Source organism: Myotis yumanensis, unplaced genomic scaffold (assembly GCF_028538775.1).
Source record: "Myotis yumanensis isolate MYYU_CA2020_CCGP unplaced genomic scaffold, mMyoYum1.0.hap1 SCAF_16, whole genome shotgun sequence".
Classification (NCBI taxonomy): Eukaryota; Metazoa; Chordata; class Mammalia; order Chiroptera; family Vespertilionidae; genus Myotis; species Myotis yumanensis.
This window is the reverse complement of record NW_027223767.1, coordinates 16,881,387-16,897,876: the sequence shown is the minus strand read 5'-3', so window position 1 is coordinate 16,897,876 and position 16,490 is coordinate 16,881,387. Positions and strand designations below refer to the sequence as shown.

Sequence of the window (16,490 nt, the reverse complement as noted above, 5' to 3'; positions counted from 1 at the left end):
GCCCTTTACCAGGGATCGAGCCGGAAACTCAAGCATGTGCCCTGCCTAGAAATCGAACCAGCAACCTTTCAGTGCACAGGATGACACCCAATCAATTGAGCCACACTGGCCAGGGCAGTAACCATTCTAATTTTAAATGTGCATGCCTCTGAACCCAGAAAGGCCAATTCAAAGACTTTCCCTAAAACTCGTGTTCACTGTGCACAAGGTCATAGACAAGAGTGTGCATCGAGACGTTCTCATAACAAAATATTGGAAACCACCTGGATGTCTGTCCACGGGAAAAGGGTGGCATTAGCCACAGTACAGTTATACTCAGACTAAGCAGGCGAAGGGGAGGCAGACTTTAATATTCTGGCATGAGAAGGTGTCAAAGATGTATAGTTAACCCCCAAAAAAGTAAGTTGTAGAACAGTACAACTTATTTATCACTGCTCTGCGTTAAATAAGTAGATAAATGAATAAATAGTCATCTATTTGTATGTGCACATACACACATATGTCAAAAACCTAGGAACGTCCTCAAAGCATACACCCCATACTAATCTCTGGAGAGGAGAGTGAGGAACAAGCAAAGTGTTCCTCTTTAACTTAATTAAAATATTCGAATGTTTTACAATGAAATTCTATTTATGTAATTAAAAATAACAAAAACTCTTATGAAACTGTGCAGAGTTTAAATGAATAAGTAAAAATAAAATGACTTTATCCCATGAGAATAGGTAAGGGCCCAACCTAGACTCCCACCTGCAAAAAGCTGAGACGTTTCGTGCCCCTGGCATATCAGTAAGGCAGCGTCCGTAATCCTTGAGCCCAACATTTTTGCCACAAGCATCTCATTAGATCCTAACGGGATGTTTATTGACTCCAAAGATTCAAATGAGGATCCACCTTACTGATTATTCACAACATATTTCCTGGGCAGGGAAACACTATCCCAGGGGGTCTCCTTGCTCCTCCCTGGTCCAACTGAGAGAGAAACCACAAAATTGAGACCCAACTGGGGCAGTTGATAATAATGACAGTGATGATACCAATAGTTGCCATGTGTTGGCCTCGCCCAGCTCTCTAACCTCATCTCCAGCTTTCTTTCTCCATCACTCCAATGTACCTAGTTCCTTCCTATCTCAAGCCAGTGCCTTTTCCTTATTCTACGATCCTTCTCATCAGACAGACCTCAGGTCAAAGGTCACCTCTCTGACCATCCACCCTAAAGTTGCCCATCCCAGTTACTTTCGGTCACATTAACTTCTTTCATTTTATTTTCAAAGCATTTTCCATAAAAAAATTACCTGTGTAGAGCCATGGCCTTCATCTGTCATGTTCGCCACTGCACCCCGGTGCCAAAAACAATGACTGGCATGTGGTCGGTGCTCAAAATTATTTGCCAAATGAAGGAAGGAAGAGAGTGCCGAGTGCCACGCTATGTGCTTTGGGCTTTCAATGATCTGTGTGGCCTGGCCGTCACCCACAGTCTGCACACCCCTCCGCCAGGCAGGTACCTTCATAGGCCTCCTCGGTATACTCGGCGTTGATGAACCTGCCCAGAATGTCGTTCTCATCAGCAAAGGCGAGCAGGATCCGCACGATCTCCTTGGTGTTGGGGTTGATGTTCAGCAAGGCCTTCATCAGGCAGGTCTTCCCTGTGTCTGAGGCCGTCAGCTTGTGCATGAGGAAGTCTGCAGGCAAGATCACAGGGTGGAGCTGCAGGAGGGGCCCAGAGGAGGGGAGCCCAGGGTGTGGGAGCTGCAGCCTCAGACCTCAAGACCTTGTGCATGGCCCCTGCTAGCCTCCCGGAACCTACACACCCCACTCTCCAGCTCCTTTGCTGGATCCTCCTTCCCAGAGGCCCAGGAGAGCCTCATCTTTCACTCTTCGGCTTCTTCACCCTCTCCCTGGCAGGAGGCAATCTTACCAGTACCCATGGCTTCCCACTGTCTAGAAGTAGACAAACGTCCTGAAGTCTCCAGTCTGCCCCTCCTGGTAGCCTACAAATAGAGCTCAACAACTCGCCCTAAACTGCTACTCCCTTAGTCCCCTAGACAGCTTGGGCTCCACCATCCACCAAGTCACCAATGGCACCACCCGACTCCTTCCTCTCCCTCACTGCCCACGTCCTTGAGTCCTGCCAGCGTCGCTGCCTGAATGCTGTTCCCCTCCCTCAGTCCTCTGCTGGGATCCTAACTCCACCTGGACAGCAGCCTCCTTCAGCTTCACCCCCATCCTCCAGGCAGTAGCCAGACCATGACCCTCACCTGTCTAAGCCCCTCCATGGCTCCCTATTGCCCTCAGAGTCAGGTTCAAAGTCCCTAACCCAGCACTCAAGGCTCCTCACACACCAGCCCCACGGGTCGGTGGGAGGGAAGGTGGACAGTAGGAGCCAAGCAGGGACCCCAGCCCCGCACCCTCTGCCAGGGCCTGGCACTGACCGGGCACGTCCAGGTTGCGGCGCCTCTTGCAAAGTTCCTGCAGCTCCACCAGTAGCTGCACCAGGTCCTCCACGCAGCCCTCGGACACAGCCGCAAAGAGGCACTTCTTCAGCCGCTTCTTTTTCCGCCTCTGCTCTTCTTTGGCCAGGTTTGCACTGAGGCCAGAAAAAGTTTCCAACTCACCACACGTGCACCCCCACCCCTACCCTCTCCTCGTTTCCCACCAGAGCTGCCGTGCCTACACCCCCAACTGCACCCCCAACATCTCCGCGTGCCTGTCACAGTGCCTAGTAACCCCTCCATTCGCACTCCAGGCCCCTGGGATCCAAGGCATCCTACGCAGTCTCCCCTTCTAATCCAAATGCAACCACATTTATCAAAATGTGTATTTGTATACACGTAGTAATGAATAGGAAGGTACCTGTAAATACCTTGAAAGTGTGGGATTAGGGGAAGGAAAATTTCATTTTCATATTTTGTGTTGTTTGAATGTTTTTATCTACCCCTCCCCGCCCCCACACTCCAAATAGGCAACCATGGTAACGCGTTGACGTGTATCCTTTCTGTGTGTGTGTTCTTGCAAAATGTACACTTGTTTGGTGTTTCACCACCTCCTCCAGGCCATAGGCAGACCATGCATCTTAAATTTGCATACATGGTATTGCATGAAGTTCCCATTGTGCTGCCTGCTGTAATGGATGGGTATTACTTTTACAGCTTATCAAATGTAACACTCCCCTCCCCCAATACATTTCCTACACATCACAGCCATGGGCCCGGACATTTGTCCCAGGCCCCAAGAAGGACGGCTTCTTTCTCTCTCCTTCAGGGTTCCAGGGCCTGTCCTCCCGGCATCTGCCTGGTGGGCACTGGGAGGAGGGGGAGGGCAGGCTCACCTGGGACTGTTGGGATTGGATGGGGTCTCTGTCGCATCATCCTGAGGAGATTGCGGGGAGTCCATGTCATCACAGTTGCCAGAGAGGCTGGAGGGGAGAGGGAGGAGAAGGAAAGTGGGTGACTTTAAACATAAACCATGTTAGCACGCCACAACCAGGCCCGGCCATTGGCCCAGGGCCAGCCCCTGCCATCCTCTGGAGCTGAGGGCCGGCCGGGGCAGGGGGGTGGGCAGCGGGTGGTACTCACCACTGCCGGATGTTGGAATCCATCGGCTTGGAGAAGATGGGGGGAGAGGTCTTGGCGACTGTGGGGTTGGGCTCAAACCCTTCAATCTCCAAGAAGAAGTGTGCGCTAGGGGGACAACCAAGCAAGGCCATTAGAGCAGGGGGGGTGGGGGGAGCAGGGCCTTTCTCCCTGCGGGTCCTGCAACCCTGCTGCCAAGGGTGCCGCCCACTCCACCAGCTCCATGCTAGACTCCGGGCCTCACAGCAGCCCTGAGAGGTGGGTCTCATCCTTCTCGCCCGCATTTCATAGGTGGGCATGTGGGGGCTCTGAGGTCACACAGCTGGTAGGTGGCAGAGCCTGGATTCAAAGCTGCTCTGGGTGACTTCTCACTAGAAACACTGGCTGGATGAATCCAGTGGTCTCTGCTGGGGTGGCCTGCCACCTAAGGAGGGTTTTCCTGTCCGCAGCTGCCTCCAGGTGCAAAGGACTCAGCAGGGATGGGGAACATGCCAATGGGAGCTAATTCCTCCATCCCCACCCCCTAACCCCCAGCCCCCATTGCCCCTCCCACCTCAGGCCTAAAGCTGAACCTTCCGGAGAAGTCCCAAGAGCCTGAGATCTACAGGGGCCTTTCTTGGAGTTACACTGGCTGCTCAGGTACAGTCCCCACCCCACACTCCACCCCCTTCTATCATCTCTCATGCTGTCAGGAAGGAAAACTCAGGAAAGCACTTTGGAAGTGGAGGTGAGGAGCACTGGAGGCATGAGGGAGGGGCCCGCCTTCAGACACACCCACAAATGCAGACATGACACGCATACTCTCAGAACCCACAGTCGCACACTCAGAGACACACCTTCTCGTGACAACCAGGATGGTGAGGATCAGGCTGAGGATGACCTCGGTGGCAGCAACACCCCCACCCATGGCCGCTGCAGTGTAAGTGCTGGCTATGACCTGGCTCCGTGACCCGGCCTGGACTGGGCCTTCTGACCAGGTGGCCTCTCTCCTAAGCATCTTTGCTGCCTGCCTCCCTCCCAGGCCTAGAGGATCAATACCCAAGACCACAGAAGAGCTCCCAAAGTACAGTCCCAGTCATACCAAGTTCAAGGGAGGAGAGCAGAGGAGGGATGGTGGCCCCATTCTGCAGAAGGGGGAACCAAGGCCCAGCATGGAGAAGCCACTCATCCACAGTCACCCCTGAGCATAAAAGCCAAGCTAGTCAGAGAACCTGACTCCTCACATCCAGCCTCAGGCTCATGCCACTCTCCATGCTGCTCTGCTCTCCCTTCAGCCCTCTGGGTCTGCTTCCCACCAAACCAGCTCCAGGAATTAGCTGCAGAGGGAGGCCACCCAACACAGATACCTCTGGGATGGGGCAGGCAGGAGGGAGACCCAAGCCTAGCCTAGGGAATCCCTCTCCTCTCCTCTCCTCCCTCTCCTCCCCTCCCCTCCCCTCTCCTCCCCTCCCCTCCCCTCCCTTCCCCTCCCCTCCCCTCCCCTCCCCTTTCCTCTCCTCTCCTCTCCTCTCCTCTCTTCCAGCCACAGACAAGCCTGGAAGGCTCAACTAATCCAGAAATGGGCATAAGTGGGGTGGGGGCAGTGTCGGCTGATACATTGGCCCTCACCTTCCTGTCTCCTTCCCACCAAGAGGAACCTTCTGGCCTGACCTAAAATCAGATCCTTCTTCCAAAAGAGAAGACAAAGGAAGGAGTAGACCCCTGGCTGGGATCCTAAGGCCTGAGTTCTATGCTGGCTCTGCCTCTGCCTCTGCCTCTGCCTCCTGTGTGACCCCAGGTGGTCTCTTGCCATCACAAGGCCAAGTGTCCTCACCTGGGTAGAGAATGGCCGGGTCAGATGACCCCCAGGGCTTGGACTCTGGAGCAGGGGAGCGCTGGGGTAATCACTTATGGACTGTCCAGGTGAAATGGGCATCAGAGGTCATCGAGTCCAAGCACCATTCCCCTGCCCCCTGCAGTGCCCCCACAATGGCCACCCCAAAGCTATCCCTGCCTGTCTGGGCTCCTCAGCAGTACATTTACTCAACAAATATTTGTTGAGCACCTACAATGTGCCAGGCACTGTTCTAGGAACTGGGGATATAATGGTGAACACTTGTGCAAAATCTCTCTCCTCACAGAGTTACTGTTCTAGTGGATTGGCCAAAACTGGCCCCAAGGATCAGACCAGGGCACAGCACAATGAGGCCATGGCTTTTCTTTTCTTTTTTAATTGACTTTTAGAAAGGATGGGAGAGGGATAAAGAGAAAGAAACATCGATTGGCTGCCTCCTGCAAGCCTCCCACCAGGGATCAGGCCCACAACCCAGGCATGTGCCCTGACTGGGAATCAAAGTGGAGACCTCTTGGTTCATGGGTCAACGCTTAACCACTGGGCAACACCAGCAGTCATTGTTTTTCTTGCTCTAAATAATGTACTGTCCTTCAGCTACAAGTTTCTCAATGCAGAAATGATAGTTGTTTTATCCTTGATTCACCAGAACCCAACACTGGTCCTAACACTCAGAAAAAACTAACTGGATGAACAGGGAGATGGATAGGCAATGAGTGAAAGATAAATGAATGAAAAGAAGAATGGCCAGTGGGATACATGGACAGATGAGTGGATGGATGAATAGATGGATAGATGATGAATTCATGAATGGATGAAAGGGAAGGAAGGAAGGAAGGAAGGAAGGAAGGAAGGAAGGAAGGAAGGAAGGAAGGATGGCTGAGGTGGATAAATATGTAAATAGATAGACTGGTGAACTGGACCAATAAGCAAACAGCCCAACACAAGCTTACCCTGCAAATGCTGTTTGGAGGTTGCATCCCTCAAGTGACTCCCCCTGGGCTCTCAGTTGCCCGAAGTCCTCACCTCTCATTCTCAGTTTTACACAAGAAGTTGGAGAGAGGTCCTTTGGCTCTCTTCCACTCCTCCTCCTTCTCAGGGCCTCCTCCCAGAGCCCACAGGGGTCTTAAGAACGGTCCAGAAAACCAAATCATGGAAGTATCTATCCACTCCAGGCCTGGAGACTGAGGGCCCGAGGGCAGGGAAGAAGTGTGTCCTCATCTCTCCGTGAGGTGTTCTCACTGATGCTGAGGGACTGTGCTGAGCCAACAGGCTGCTTACTCATCAACCCACCCACCCCTCTCGTTGTCTTGCCTGCTCCTTCACTGACTCACCCACTTACTCCACAACTATGAGTATGCTCTGCATAGGAAACCTGGGGGCAGGAAGGGAAGAGATGACCTCTGGAGAGGCCCTGACCTCAGAGATCTCAACCAGAGCTAAGACATTGTCCTAATAACTAACTGTGCTACCTGTTCAGAGAGACTATGGGAGCTCAGGGGAGGCAAAGGTCCTCCCAGTTGAGGACAGGGATGGGGAAGGTTCTGTGATCTGTTGGGTAAGATTTGGGCAGGATCTTGAAATAGACCTGTGGTTTGGGAAAAGCCCTGGAAGCAGAAAGAGCAACAGGAGAGAAGCACCTGGAAGGGAGGTAGGGGCTGTGTCTGAGAAGGGAAGTCTTTGGGGGCTTGGAAGGAGAGCGGTAAGAGCCAGGATCTAACTCCTGGGGCAGGGAGCTGCTGGACCATGAAGGCCTGTCCCTTGCCTATCCTACTTGCCACCGCACATGCCATCTCTCACCCTCCATCACAAGCAGATGGCAAGGTCTTGTGACATCCTGGCTCCTGACCGGCAGCAGATACTGCTTGCTTATTTCTACCTTTGGCCCAGACCAAAGGGCACCACCTGGATGTTGTTAACACAGGTGAGCAGACAGCTCTGCATTATTTCTCCTGCATTTCTGTCTCTTTGAAGGCAAAGAGCTGCTCCCTCAAGCAGCCCCAGGGCTAGGGAGGAGCCTGTCTCCCTGCTTTGTCCCAATAAATGCCCAAGCTCTGAGTGCCAGGAGGCCAACTCCTCCACAGCCTTTATCAGCCTCATCGCTGTCCCTGGGCATCACCTTGCCCAGTAAGATGGTCACCGTGCCAGCTACTCACAGGAGTGGCATGCTGGTTCCGGAAAAAATCTCTCCCCGATCTAGACTTCTTGATGCCTTCAATTCCACCACTTAGTTCACATTTCCTTAATGGTCACAATTTCCATCTTTATTTACATATAATTTTTCTTTTCTTTTTCTTTCTAGACCTGAGGAGCTCTATCCTCAGTTCTGAGGGAGATGCCCACATTTTCAGGGTCTTGGGAGAAGCAGGCACACATAAAAAAGGCCTTCCAGAAGGAGAAGGGGCCACCACGTCCTGAGAAAAAGGTCACATCCCACACCCAGGCCCTTGGCTGATTAAGGCCATAGGCAGAGCGGAGCCTAGAGTTAAGTTCACAAACAGGCATGGGCTCAAAATCATAGCTTGACTACGGGAAGAACCTGGGATTTTCCTGAAAACCTGTCGTCAATCCTCTGAGACTCAAACCTCCTCTGGGAACATGAGAGGGAGGGGGAGGGGAAGAGAGCCAGGAGGGTGGTGGTTGGGGGCTTGCCTCAAGGATCTCTCTGCTCTTACTCAGACAAGCCCACCAAGATCCAAGCCACCCCATGGTCCTACTGAGACCTGTCTGATCTCCATGTCTGATCTCCGAGTTTACTCTCCTGTGCTCCGGGATGGAGCTTCCATCTGGATGTCCCATGGGCACCTCTCAGCCAACATTTCACACCTGAACTTGGCTTATTCCTCCTGACCTTGCTCCTTCTCCTCTGACATGCCCATGTCAGAGATGGTCCCATCATCCCTCCAGGTCCCCCCATCAGAAGAAGGGGATGTCTTTTGTTCTTCATTCTCCCTCCCCTTCCATAGTTGATCCTGTGGACCCCATGATCATAATACCTCTCTGATCGGTCCCCTTTTCTCTACCCCTAACCACCCAGGCTCAGACCTCACCACCTGGACTTCCCAACAGTCTCTCCTCCAATCCGTCATCCATGCAGATCACCCAGAGTATCCTTTCCAAAATGCAAATTTCGCCATGCCCTTCCTTTCACACCAAACCCATCTATGTCCCATGCCCCTCCTTTCACACCAAACCCTCTGTGGCTCCCCACTCAGTTTTGTCCACTCTCCTTAACCGACCACCGAGGCCCAGCCCCAATGGAACTCATCTCCTCAAATTCCCCCACTCACCCAGCACTTCAACCACATGGGTCTCCTCACTGGTCCCTGCCCCAGACCTGATACATAGAAGACCTCAGTGATTATTGCTCAAACCAATATAAGGGAAAGCACCAAGCTCACCTCTGGCCAAGAGGGCCTGGGACAGGGACAGAGGAGGCAAGGCAAATGGGCCAGCCTAGACCAGTGGGCCCACCCCAGGGCCAGGGGAAGCACAGCTGGGGCAGAGGAGGGGCATTCAGGCTTGAGGGGCAACAAATAGGCCAAGGGGGTGGGAGGACAACAGTGGAGGCAGCTCAGGGGCCAGGTGTGACCCTGGAGACGTGCTTTCCCTGCTCCATGTTCCCAGCTGGGAAGTGATCAAAACATCCTAGCCCTGCCCCGTTCCCAAGGGCCCTGTGGAGTGTTGATGACAATGACAATGAAACTCAAGGTTACAAAAATACTATCAATGCCAACACGTGCTGGACACTGACTGCGGGTCAGGCACCGGGCTGAGTACTTGGATGGCACGATCCCAATTAACCATCATCCTATGAGTTGGTGCCGTTGCTGGTGTCCCCATTACACAGGTGGCGTTAGGCTGAGTGACCTGGCTGGGCACACAATGGTTGTGCATGAAAATAGTACCCAGTGTGGGGTCCTGACCACCTGTAATGTCACCCACCTTTTGCTCCTTGTCTCCACATGGCTCCAGCAATCCCTTACCTCCCCCAGGAGTCTTCCTATAGGTTCCTGCCCCAGTGCCCCCAGACACCCCCCCCCCCCCCCGCTGATGATTCCAGTCACACTGACCTCCCCGGCTCGGCCCCCTGAGTCTACGACATGGTTTCCCCGCCCACCCGGTTATACTTAGTTGGGCACCAGGCCACCGCAGATGAGGCTGAACCTCCTGGTCCGGCCCAGGCAAGGGCTCCCTGAGGGTGAGCACCAGGACTCCCGCACAGCACCCAGGCCCAAGCCTGCCCGTCCTACCTCTTCTTAGTGGGGGTGATCTCCGCTGGCCGCTTCTCCTGTAGGACGACTTGGTTCCCACTGGTGACGGTGGCTTTTCTGCCCATGAGGGGCACCATCTCCTTGGTGTGGGCATTCATGGCTAGAACACAATCACAGCACAGATGTTCAGGTTGACTCAGGGGCATGGAGGAGCTTCGGGGGCTTCAGACCCCCTGGGGCCCTTGCTTATACCCCTAGGATGGGGAGCTCACTCTCTCCCTTCCCAGGCCACCAACCCCTCTCAGGGGCAGGGAGACTGTCGCTGAAGCTGCCCCTGCTCCCTGCCCCCTGCCCCTTGCCCCCTGCTCCCTGCCCCCTGCTCCCTGCCCCCTGCCCCCTGCTCCCTGCCCCCTGTTCTCTGCCCCCTGACCCCTGCTCCCTGCCCCCTGCTCCCTGCTCCCTGCTCTCTGCCCCCTGCTCCCTGCCCCCTGCCCCCTGCTCCCTGCCCCCTGCTCCCTGCTCCCTGCCCCCTGCTCTCTGCCCCCTGCTCCCTGCTCCAGCACCCCTGCTCATGTCCAGCCCCGCCAATCTCCGGGTAGATTGCTGAGAATAAGCTCTGCTTTCTCTTATTTGTTTGTTTGTTTGTTCAGCCTCACCTGAAGATGTTTTTCCATTGATTTTTTTAGACAGAGTGGAAGGGAGGGAGGGAGGGAGAGGAGAGAGAGAGAGAGAGAGAGAGAGAGAGAGAGAGAGAGAAACATCGATGTGAGAGACACATCGACTGGTTGCCTCCAGCTCGTGCTCTGACCGAGGCTGGGGATCAAATCTGCAACTCAGGTACATTCCCTTGACAGGAAATCGAACCCGAGACCCTTTGGTCTGCAAGCCAATGCACTAACCACTGAGAAACACCAGCCAGGCCAAATGCTGTTTTCTCAATGCTCATCTCAAATTTTGTGTTCAGAGCTCTCCGTGACAGAACAGGACTTGTTACCTCCTTTGCTCTAGAGTCTAGACCAGCGGCTCTCAACCTGTGGGTCGCGACCCTTTGGGGGTCGAACAATCCTTTCACAGGGGTCGCCTAAGACCATCGGAAAACACATATATAATTACATATTGTTTTGTGATTAATCACTATGCTTTAATTATGTTCCATTTGTCACAATGAAATTGGGGGTCACCACAACATGAGGAACTGTATTAAAGGGTCACGGCACTAGGAAGGTTGAGAACCGCTGGTCTAGACACTATGCTCCTAATGACACAGCTTCAGCCCCTCTGGTTTCTGGATTTCTCAGCACCTGGTGGTCTCTGTAGCTAACACACTGACCAGCTCTCTCTTGCCCACACAAAGCACAGTGCGACCAGCCTTGTGTCTGTCTGTTCGCGTGGAGGGAGCAACTGAAGAGGCAGCTTCTCCGTCCAGACCTGCTTTATGGACAGTCAGTGTGGCTGGATTGCACGCTGGTGGGAGGCAGATGCTGGAAAGAGGGACCGAAGCATCTTCTAAGGAGACTGGAGGAAGGACAATGCCAAGACCAGGGGTCAAAAGGTTGAGCGAGTGGTAAGGAGCTGGTGTGGTTGTTCATGGGGAGCCCCGATAGCAAGAGGCTTGGGAGCAGGATGGGTCAAGTTGTGAGGACCTGGATGCCAGTCAGGTGCTGTGGCAGAGCCCCAGGGCAGCGGGGGACATGGGAAGGCCCCAGGTTACATAGGAGACAGCCACCATAGAGAGAACAGGCTGTGCGTGGGACGGGGAGACCAGAGGCGGGGGTCAGGGGAGGCTGCTGTGGGGGCCATCAGGATGGGAAGGGTGGGCTGGCCATAGGAAAGGGTTGTGTGGACAAGAGATGACTCTGTAGTTAACGGGGGCCATTCTCAGCTCGAGCAGCACTGAGGGAACTCCCTCGGAGTCAGGGAGGTGGGGGTGAGGGACAGATTTCTGTAAGAGCCCCGTTGGGTGGAGTGGAACTGGGGCCACTGGTGATCCTGCCCCAAAGAAGAGAGCTTCCTGGAGGAGGTGTCTGGAGCAGGCTGTCATCAGACTGGAGTGTGGTTTACAAATGTCACAGCCCCTACACACACACACACACACACACACAGACACACACACACACTACAGGTGAACAACTTGGGGAGAGGAGGAGTCGTTCATGTCCACAGAATGCCTTTGGCCCGGAGTATGGGCACCTCAGGGCAGGGAGCTCGGAGGAAGCACCGTAAGGCCAACCAGGTGCAGCAGCCCATTGAGAGACCATTGTAAGCGGCCAGATGCACGGAAGTGAAGGCCAAGAGTAAAGAAGAGGGATGAAAGGCCTGTTTCTCATGCCTCCTTGAGCCTCTGTCTTCTACTCTGAGAAATGGGCTGAGTGGTCCCCAAGGGCCCTGTATCTCTATGCATGCAGCCGCCTGCTCCATCCTCTCTGCCCTGGGCCCGCCTATGGGTGTGGGCAGCACTGGGCAGCTAGGCAAAGTGGCTCAGGAAAACTCGGACTGGGACATCGGCAGCTGTAATTAGCTCCCTGAGTCACCCGGGAGGCCCTGCATTCTCACCAGCCAGACTCTCTCGATGCCGCAGCATCCCTCTCTCTGGATCAGGCTTCCACCTGGGAGGTAGGAGGTTGTGCCTCTCCAGCCCGGGCACTGTCCACAGGCCCAGGGAGCCCCACGCCTCTGGCCCGGCACCTGTGGAATGAATGCCTGGGCCCTGTCCCTCTCAGCTCAGAGCCGCCTCCCCCATCCTGAAGTCCCATCACTCCTGCCCACAGAGCCGCATCCCTGCGCCTGCTAGAAAGACAGGCGCCTCATCTTGGCCCTGGGAGCTGTGAGCTTCTCCCTCCCCAGATCCCCGGCCCTCGGGGAAAGGCTCCTGGCTCCATCAGACCCTGTGCTCTGGCACACGCCCCAGGGCCAAGAGCTCAGCCCGAATCTGGCTTTGTTTCCCCTGCTAGAGGCTCACACTCCCACCAACACTCGCCTGAGGCCTAGCAACAAAGGGTAGACATGGCCCAGAGGACGCCATAGGTCCCCTCGCTGGGCTCCCCCTGGACTCCCCGGGGCTTTGAAGGGCACTGGCTGCCTGTGTGGCCACTCACCTGGTGAGGTCGGGTGGCGGCGGCTGCCCTTGCTCTGAGATCACCGCATGCCCGGGGCCCAAGGCCCCCCGGTGGGGCACTGGCTGAGGCGGCGGGAGGCTCTCATCACAGGTAGAGAGATGGCTGGAATGAGGCTTCAGAGGCAGAACTGGCTGGGCCACCTGCCCTCGGCGCCAGGCAGGCCACACCCACCAGCCACAGCTGCAGTGCCCGCCCGCCCACGTGCCATGCCTGACTCACCTCCACGCCCACACGGCAGCCTCACCCTGACCCAGGAGAAGGTGAGGAGGCAGCAGGTGTCAAGGCCAAAGTTCTGGTCCCGACTCTTCCCATCAGGAGCCTCCGTTTCCCCATCTGAGAAATAGGAGCCATACGGGCTACTTCCCAAGGATGCTGTGAGGAGTCAGAGACTCTGCCGGCGGGAGGGCCCAATGCACAGTCAAGTGCTCTGTCCTGGCCCCTCCAGGCAAGGCCACAGCTGAGGGCTGGCCTGAGTGACCTCAAGGCGGCCAGCCCCAAGACTTGGTATCAGTCCTTCAGAGTCTGGAACCAGGTCCCCTGAGAGACAGAAGTCCCCATTCAGTGCTCCCACCAGAAGTTACGCACCACAGACCTTGGTGTCAGACAACCTCACCCATTTCTTACTGTGTGACCCGACAAGTCACTCTCCCCAGCCTGTTTCCTCGCCTTTGAAATGTGCATAATAAACCACCTTCCCAAGTCACTGAGTTCCTGTGGGGGTTAAATGGGAGACCACAAAAAACAAGGCCCAGAGAGAACAGAAAGAACTCCATAAACGGTGACAGCTATTAGCCATGATTGGTTTTGTCATGCTGATCCATTCTCCCAGCAACTGCCCTGGACACGGGCCTCCAAGGCCAGAGCATCCGGGAAGACTCCTGCCCTCCCTGCGCTCTGGCCGCAGCTATGACGGGGGCGGAGCAAGGCTGGCTGGCCCTGCCTGTCTCCACGTCTCTCGGGAGTCACACACCTGTTCCCACAGGCGAGATGGAACTGGGATGGAGCAGGAAGTCTCTGGTGACAGGGATAGCACTGGTGACTGATGCAGCGGGGACTTCCCCTTGATCCCTCATCACCACCACCCACCAGCCTGGGGAGGGCCAGGAGGCGGGGTCAAGCTTCTGACATGGGACAGCAGGCCCTGTGCCCAGGAAGGAGCAGGGAGCCTGGCTTGGGGCCAGCAGGCCTCCGGTGTGCGTGATGTAGGGGCTGCTTTCGCTGTTTAAGTCTCGGATCCCCATGCGCACAATTCAAAACCTCATCGCCGCCTGGAATTCCACATGAAAGCTCCGTCTTGGACCAAGCCTAGTCCTCCCTCTATTACTCAGTTAATTGCCCCTCCTGACTGAGTCCCTCACCCCTCCTGGCGGCTTCTGTCTGCCTGAGAACCCTGGGGGCAAGGCCGTCACCAAATGTCGGTGTTTATGCTTTGCCTGGTGTCAGCACATTTCCCAAAGGCCAGGCTGGAACTGGTTAAAAAGGCCCGTCACCCACCCAAAAGGCATGCACTGTGCTCAGCCAGGAGTGAGGCGATCCTGCTCTGCTGGGGGCGGGAGCAGGGGCCACGTCCCAGCCAGAGACAGAGCCATGCCCCCACGCCCACCTCAAGCACATGGAGCCAGCAGCTCCAGCCGTTGGGCTGTCTACACTCAACCCTGTGTAATCCCACGCAGGGCGACAGCCCAGGGGGACAGGCAAGGCAAGGAAGCCAGGGGCCAGGGTGGGATTCAGAATGGAGAAGGTGGTCTCCCTCCAGGAATGTGGAGCCCTCACCCCCCCACCCCCCCAACCCCGCCCCCCCCCTCCCCCCCCCCCCCCCCCCCCCCCCCCGGCAGGTTGTAAGGACAAGAGGACTCAGGCACCGAGGAGGGATGAAGTCGCTCTGATGGGGCGGTGGGAGGTGGGTTCAGGAGAGAGGGGGCGTTGGGGTTGGGTGTGGAAGGAGGGAGGACAGTCTCCACAGGGAGAGCCACAGGAGCAGGGACTCGGAGGCCACAGACCACAGACGTTTGAGGAGTGGTTGGCGAGCTTGGGCGACATTTGAACTCAGTGGAGTGTCAGAGATGCTCTGCCCAGTCCGGCGGCAGCCCTCGGAGTGACCCCAGACCACCAGGTCAGCCCTGGTCCCTGTCACAAAGGGCTGTGCTGGCCTCGCCTTACAGGGCACGGGGTGCAAGACCCTGCTGGGGATGCTATCACCACCGTGGCCTGGCAGGGAACTGACCAGCGGGCTGAGCCAGCACCTCATACCAAAGGCAGTGCCTCTGCCCATCCAGACGCCAGCTGCTGCCTGCCCAGTGGGACTCCTGATCTGTGTTAGGGGGACTGTGGAGCTGCGGTCCTGCCTCTTTCTACCGAGCCTGGACCCCCTGCAGAAGTGAGTTTTGCCCGCTCTGCCTTCACTGTGCCATGTGGGTGCCCTCGAATGCTCATTCACAGCAGCCCAGCACCTGGGAACCAGGGAGCCTGGTGGGGGGCGGGGGAGGAGTAACAAGCTGCCCCCACGATCCAGCTCCTCATTTCTGGGAGCTGTGAGCCACGCTGTGCCTACCCTTCTTCCGTGACCTGCGCTCCCTCTCTGAGATACGGTCCCAGGAGGGACCTTTCAAACTGGCTGTGCCCGTGGAGCGAAACATCAGGGAACCTGGGGCCAGAGGCCCGGGTGGGAGGCAGGCTGCAAGAGAAAAAGGGCCGCCTCTGCATATTCCTGACCCGGTCCTGCTCCCCCCGAACCCGGAGACCTGGGTTTCAGGCGGCCCTAGACATCTGCCAGCACACCCCGTGCCCGCCTCCTCCTCTCCAGGCTGAGATCAGAGCGGAAGCCTCAGTGGGCGGGTGTCAGTCAGCTCCACATCTGTCTGCTGTGGAATTTAAATGCCCACAGACAGATGCCCCTCCCTCTCTCCCCGCACCTCCTGTCTTGCAGACATCGGGCCCCAGGCAGGTCCACAAGATCCCCCCAAAGAGGGAGGAATGAGAGAAGAGGTGTCTGTGGGTGGGTGCACCCAGGAGGGCTGACCCCTTGACCCACTCTAGGAAACAGCCCACTTGGTGCCGCGAGGAAGGGACCAGGCAGAGCTCCATCGACAGCCTTGGGCCCACTCCCCAGTGGTCAGCAGAGGGTCCGTCTTCGTCCTGGCAGCCCCAGCTGTCCTTGGGCTGAGCAGGGCAGCCTCCCTATCGCTGATTCTGGGTTGTGGCTCATCCTGCCTCCACGGGATGGAGGGGGGCACCTGGGGACAGAGAGATAAAGAGACAGCGACAGGAAGAAACAAAACAGAAATAGACTATAGATACAGAGAACAGCCTGATGGTTGCCAGAGAAGAGGGAGGTTGGAAGACGGGGTGAAAAGGTGAAGGGGCTGAGAAGTACAGGTTGGTGGTTACAGAATAGTCATGAGGATGTGAAGTGCAGCTTAGGGCAGTGATGGTGAACCTTTTGAGCTCGACGTGTCAGCATTTTGAAAAACCCTAACTTAACTCTGGTCCCGTGTCACATATAGAAATTTTTTGATATTTGCAACCATCGTAAAAGAAAGATTTATATTTTTGATATTTATTTTATATATTTAAATGCCATTTAACAAAGAAAAATCAACCAAATAAATGAGTTCGCGTGTCACCTCTGACACGTGTGTCATAGGTTCGCCATCACTGGCTTAGGGAATAGAGTCAATGATGTTGTGATAACTATGTATGGGGCCAGGTGGGTCCTGGAAATATGGGGGGGAACACTGTAAGTATGTGGTTATCTAACCAT

The 16,490-nt window shown here is 55.6% G+C and overlaps 1 protein-coding gene across 1 annotated transcript in view; it reads right to left on the bottom strand.

Annotated features, from left to right (window-relative positions):
* TRPV3 (transient receptor potential cation channel subfamily V member 3) overlaps positions 1-12,810 on the bottom strand; it is a 31,005-nt gene extending 18,195 nt beyond the window's left edge. The window contains exons 1-6 of the mRNA XM_070393197.1: positions 12,710-12,810; positions 9,654-9,774; positions 3,573-3,677; positions 3,326-3,412; positions 2,430-2,584; positions 1,503-1,679 (exon numbers count right to left, since the gene is read on the bottom strand). Coding sequence (XP_070249298.1) covers positions 1,503-1,679; positions 2,430-2,584; positions 3,326-3,412; positions 3,573-3,677; positions 9,654-9,772 — 643 coding nt within the window. The 5' untranslated portion in view covers positions 9,773-9,774; positions 12,710-12,810. The remainder of the gene's footprint in view (positions 1-1,502; positions 1,680-2,429; positions 2,585-3,325; positions 3,413-3,572; positions 3,678-9,653; positions 9,775-12,709) is intronic.
* Between the last annotated feature and the right edge of the window lie 3,680 nt (positions 12,811-16,490).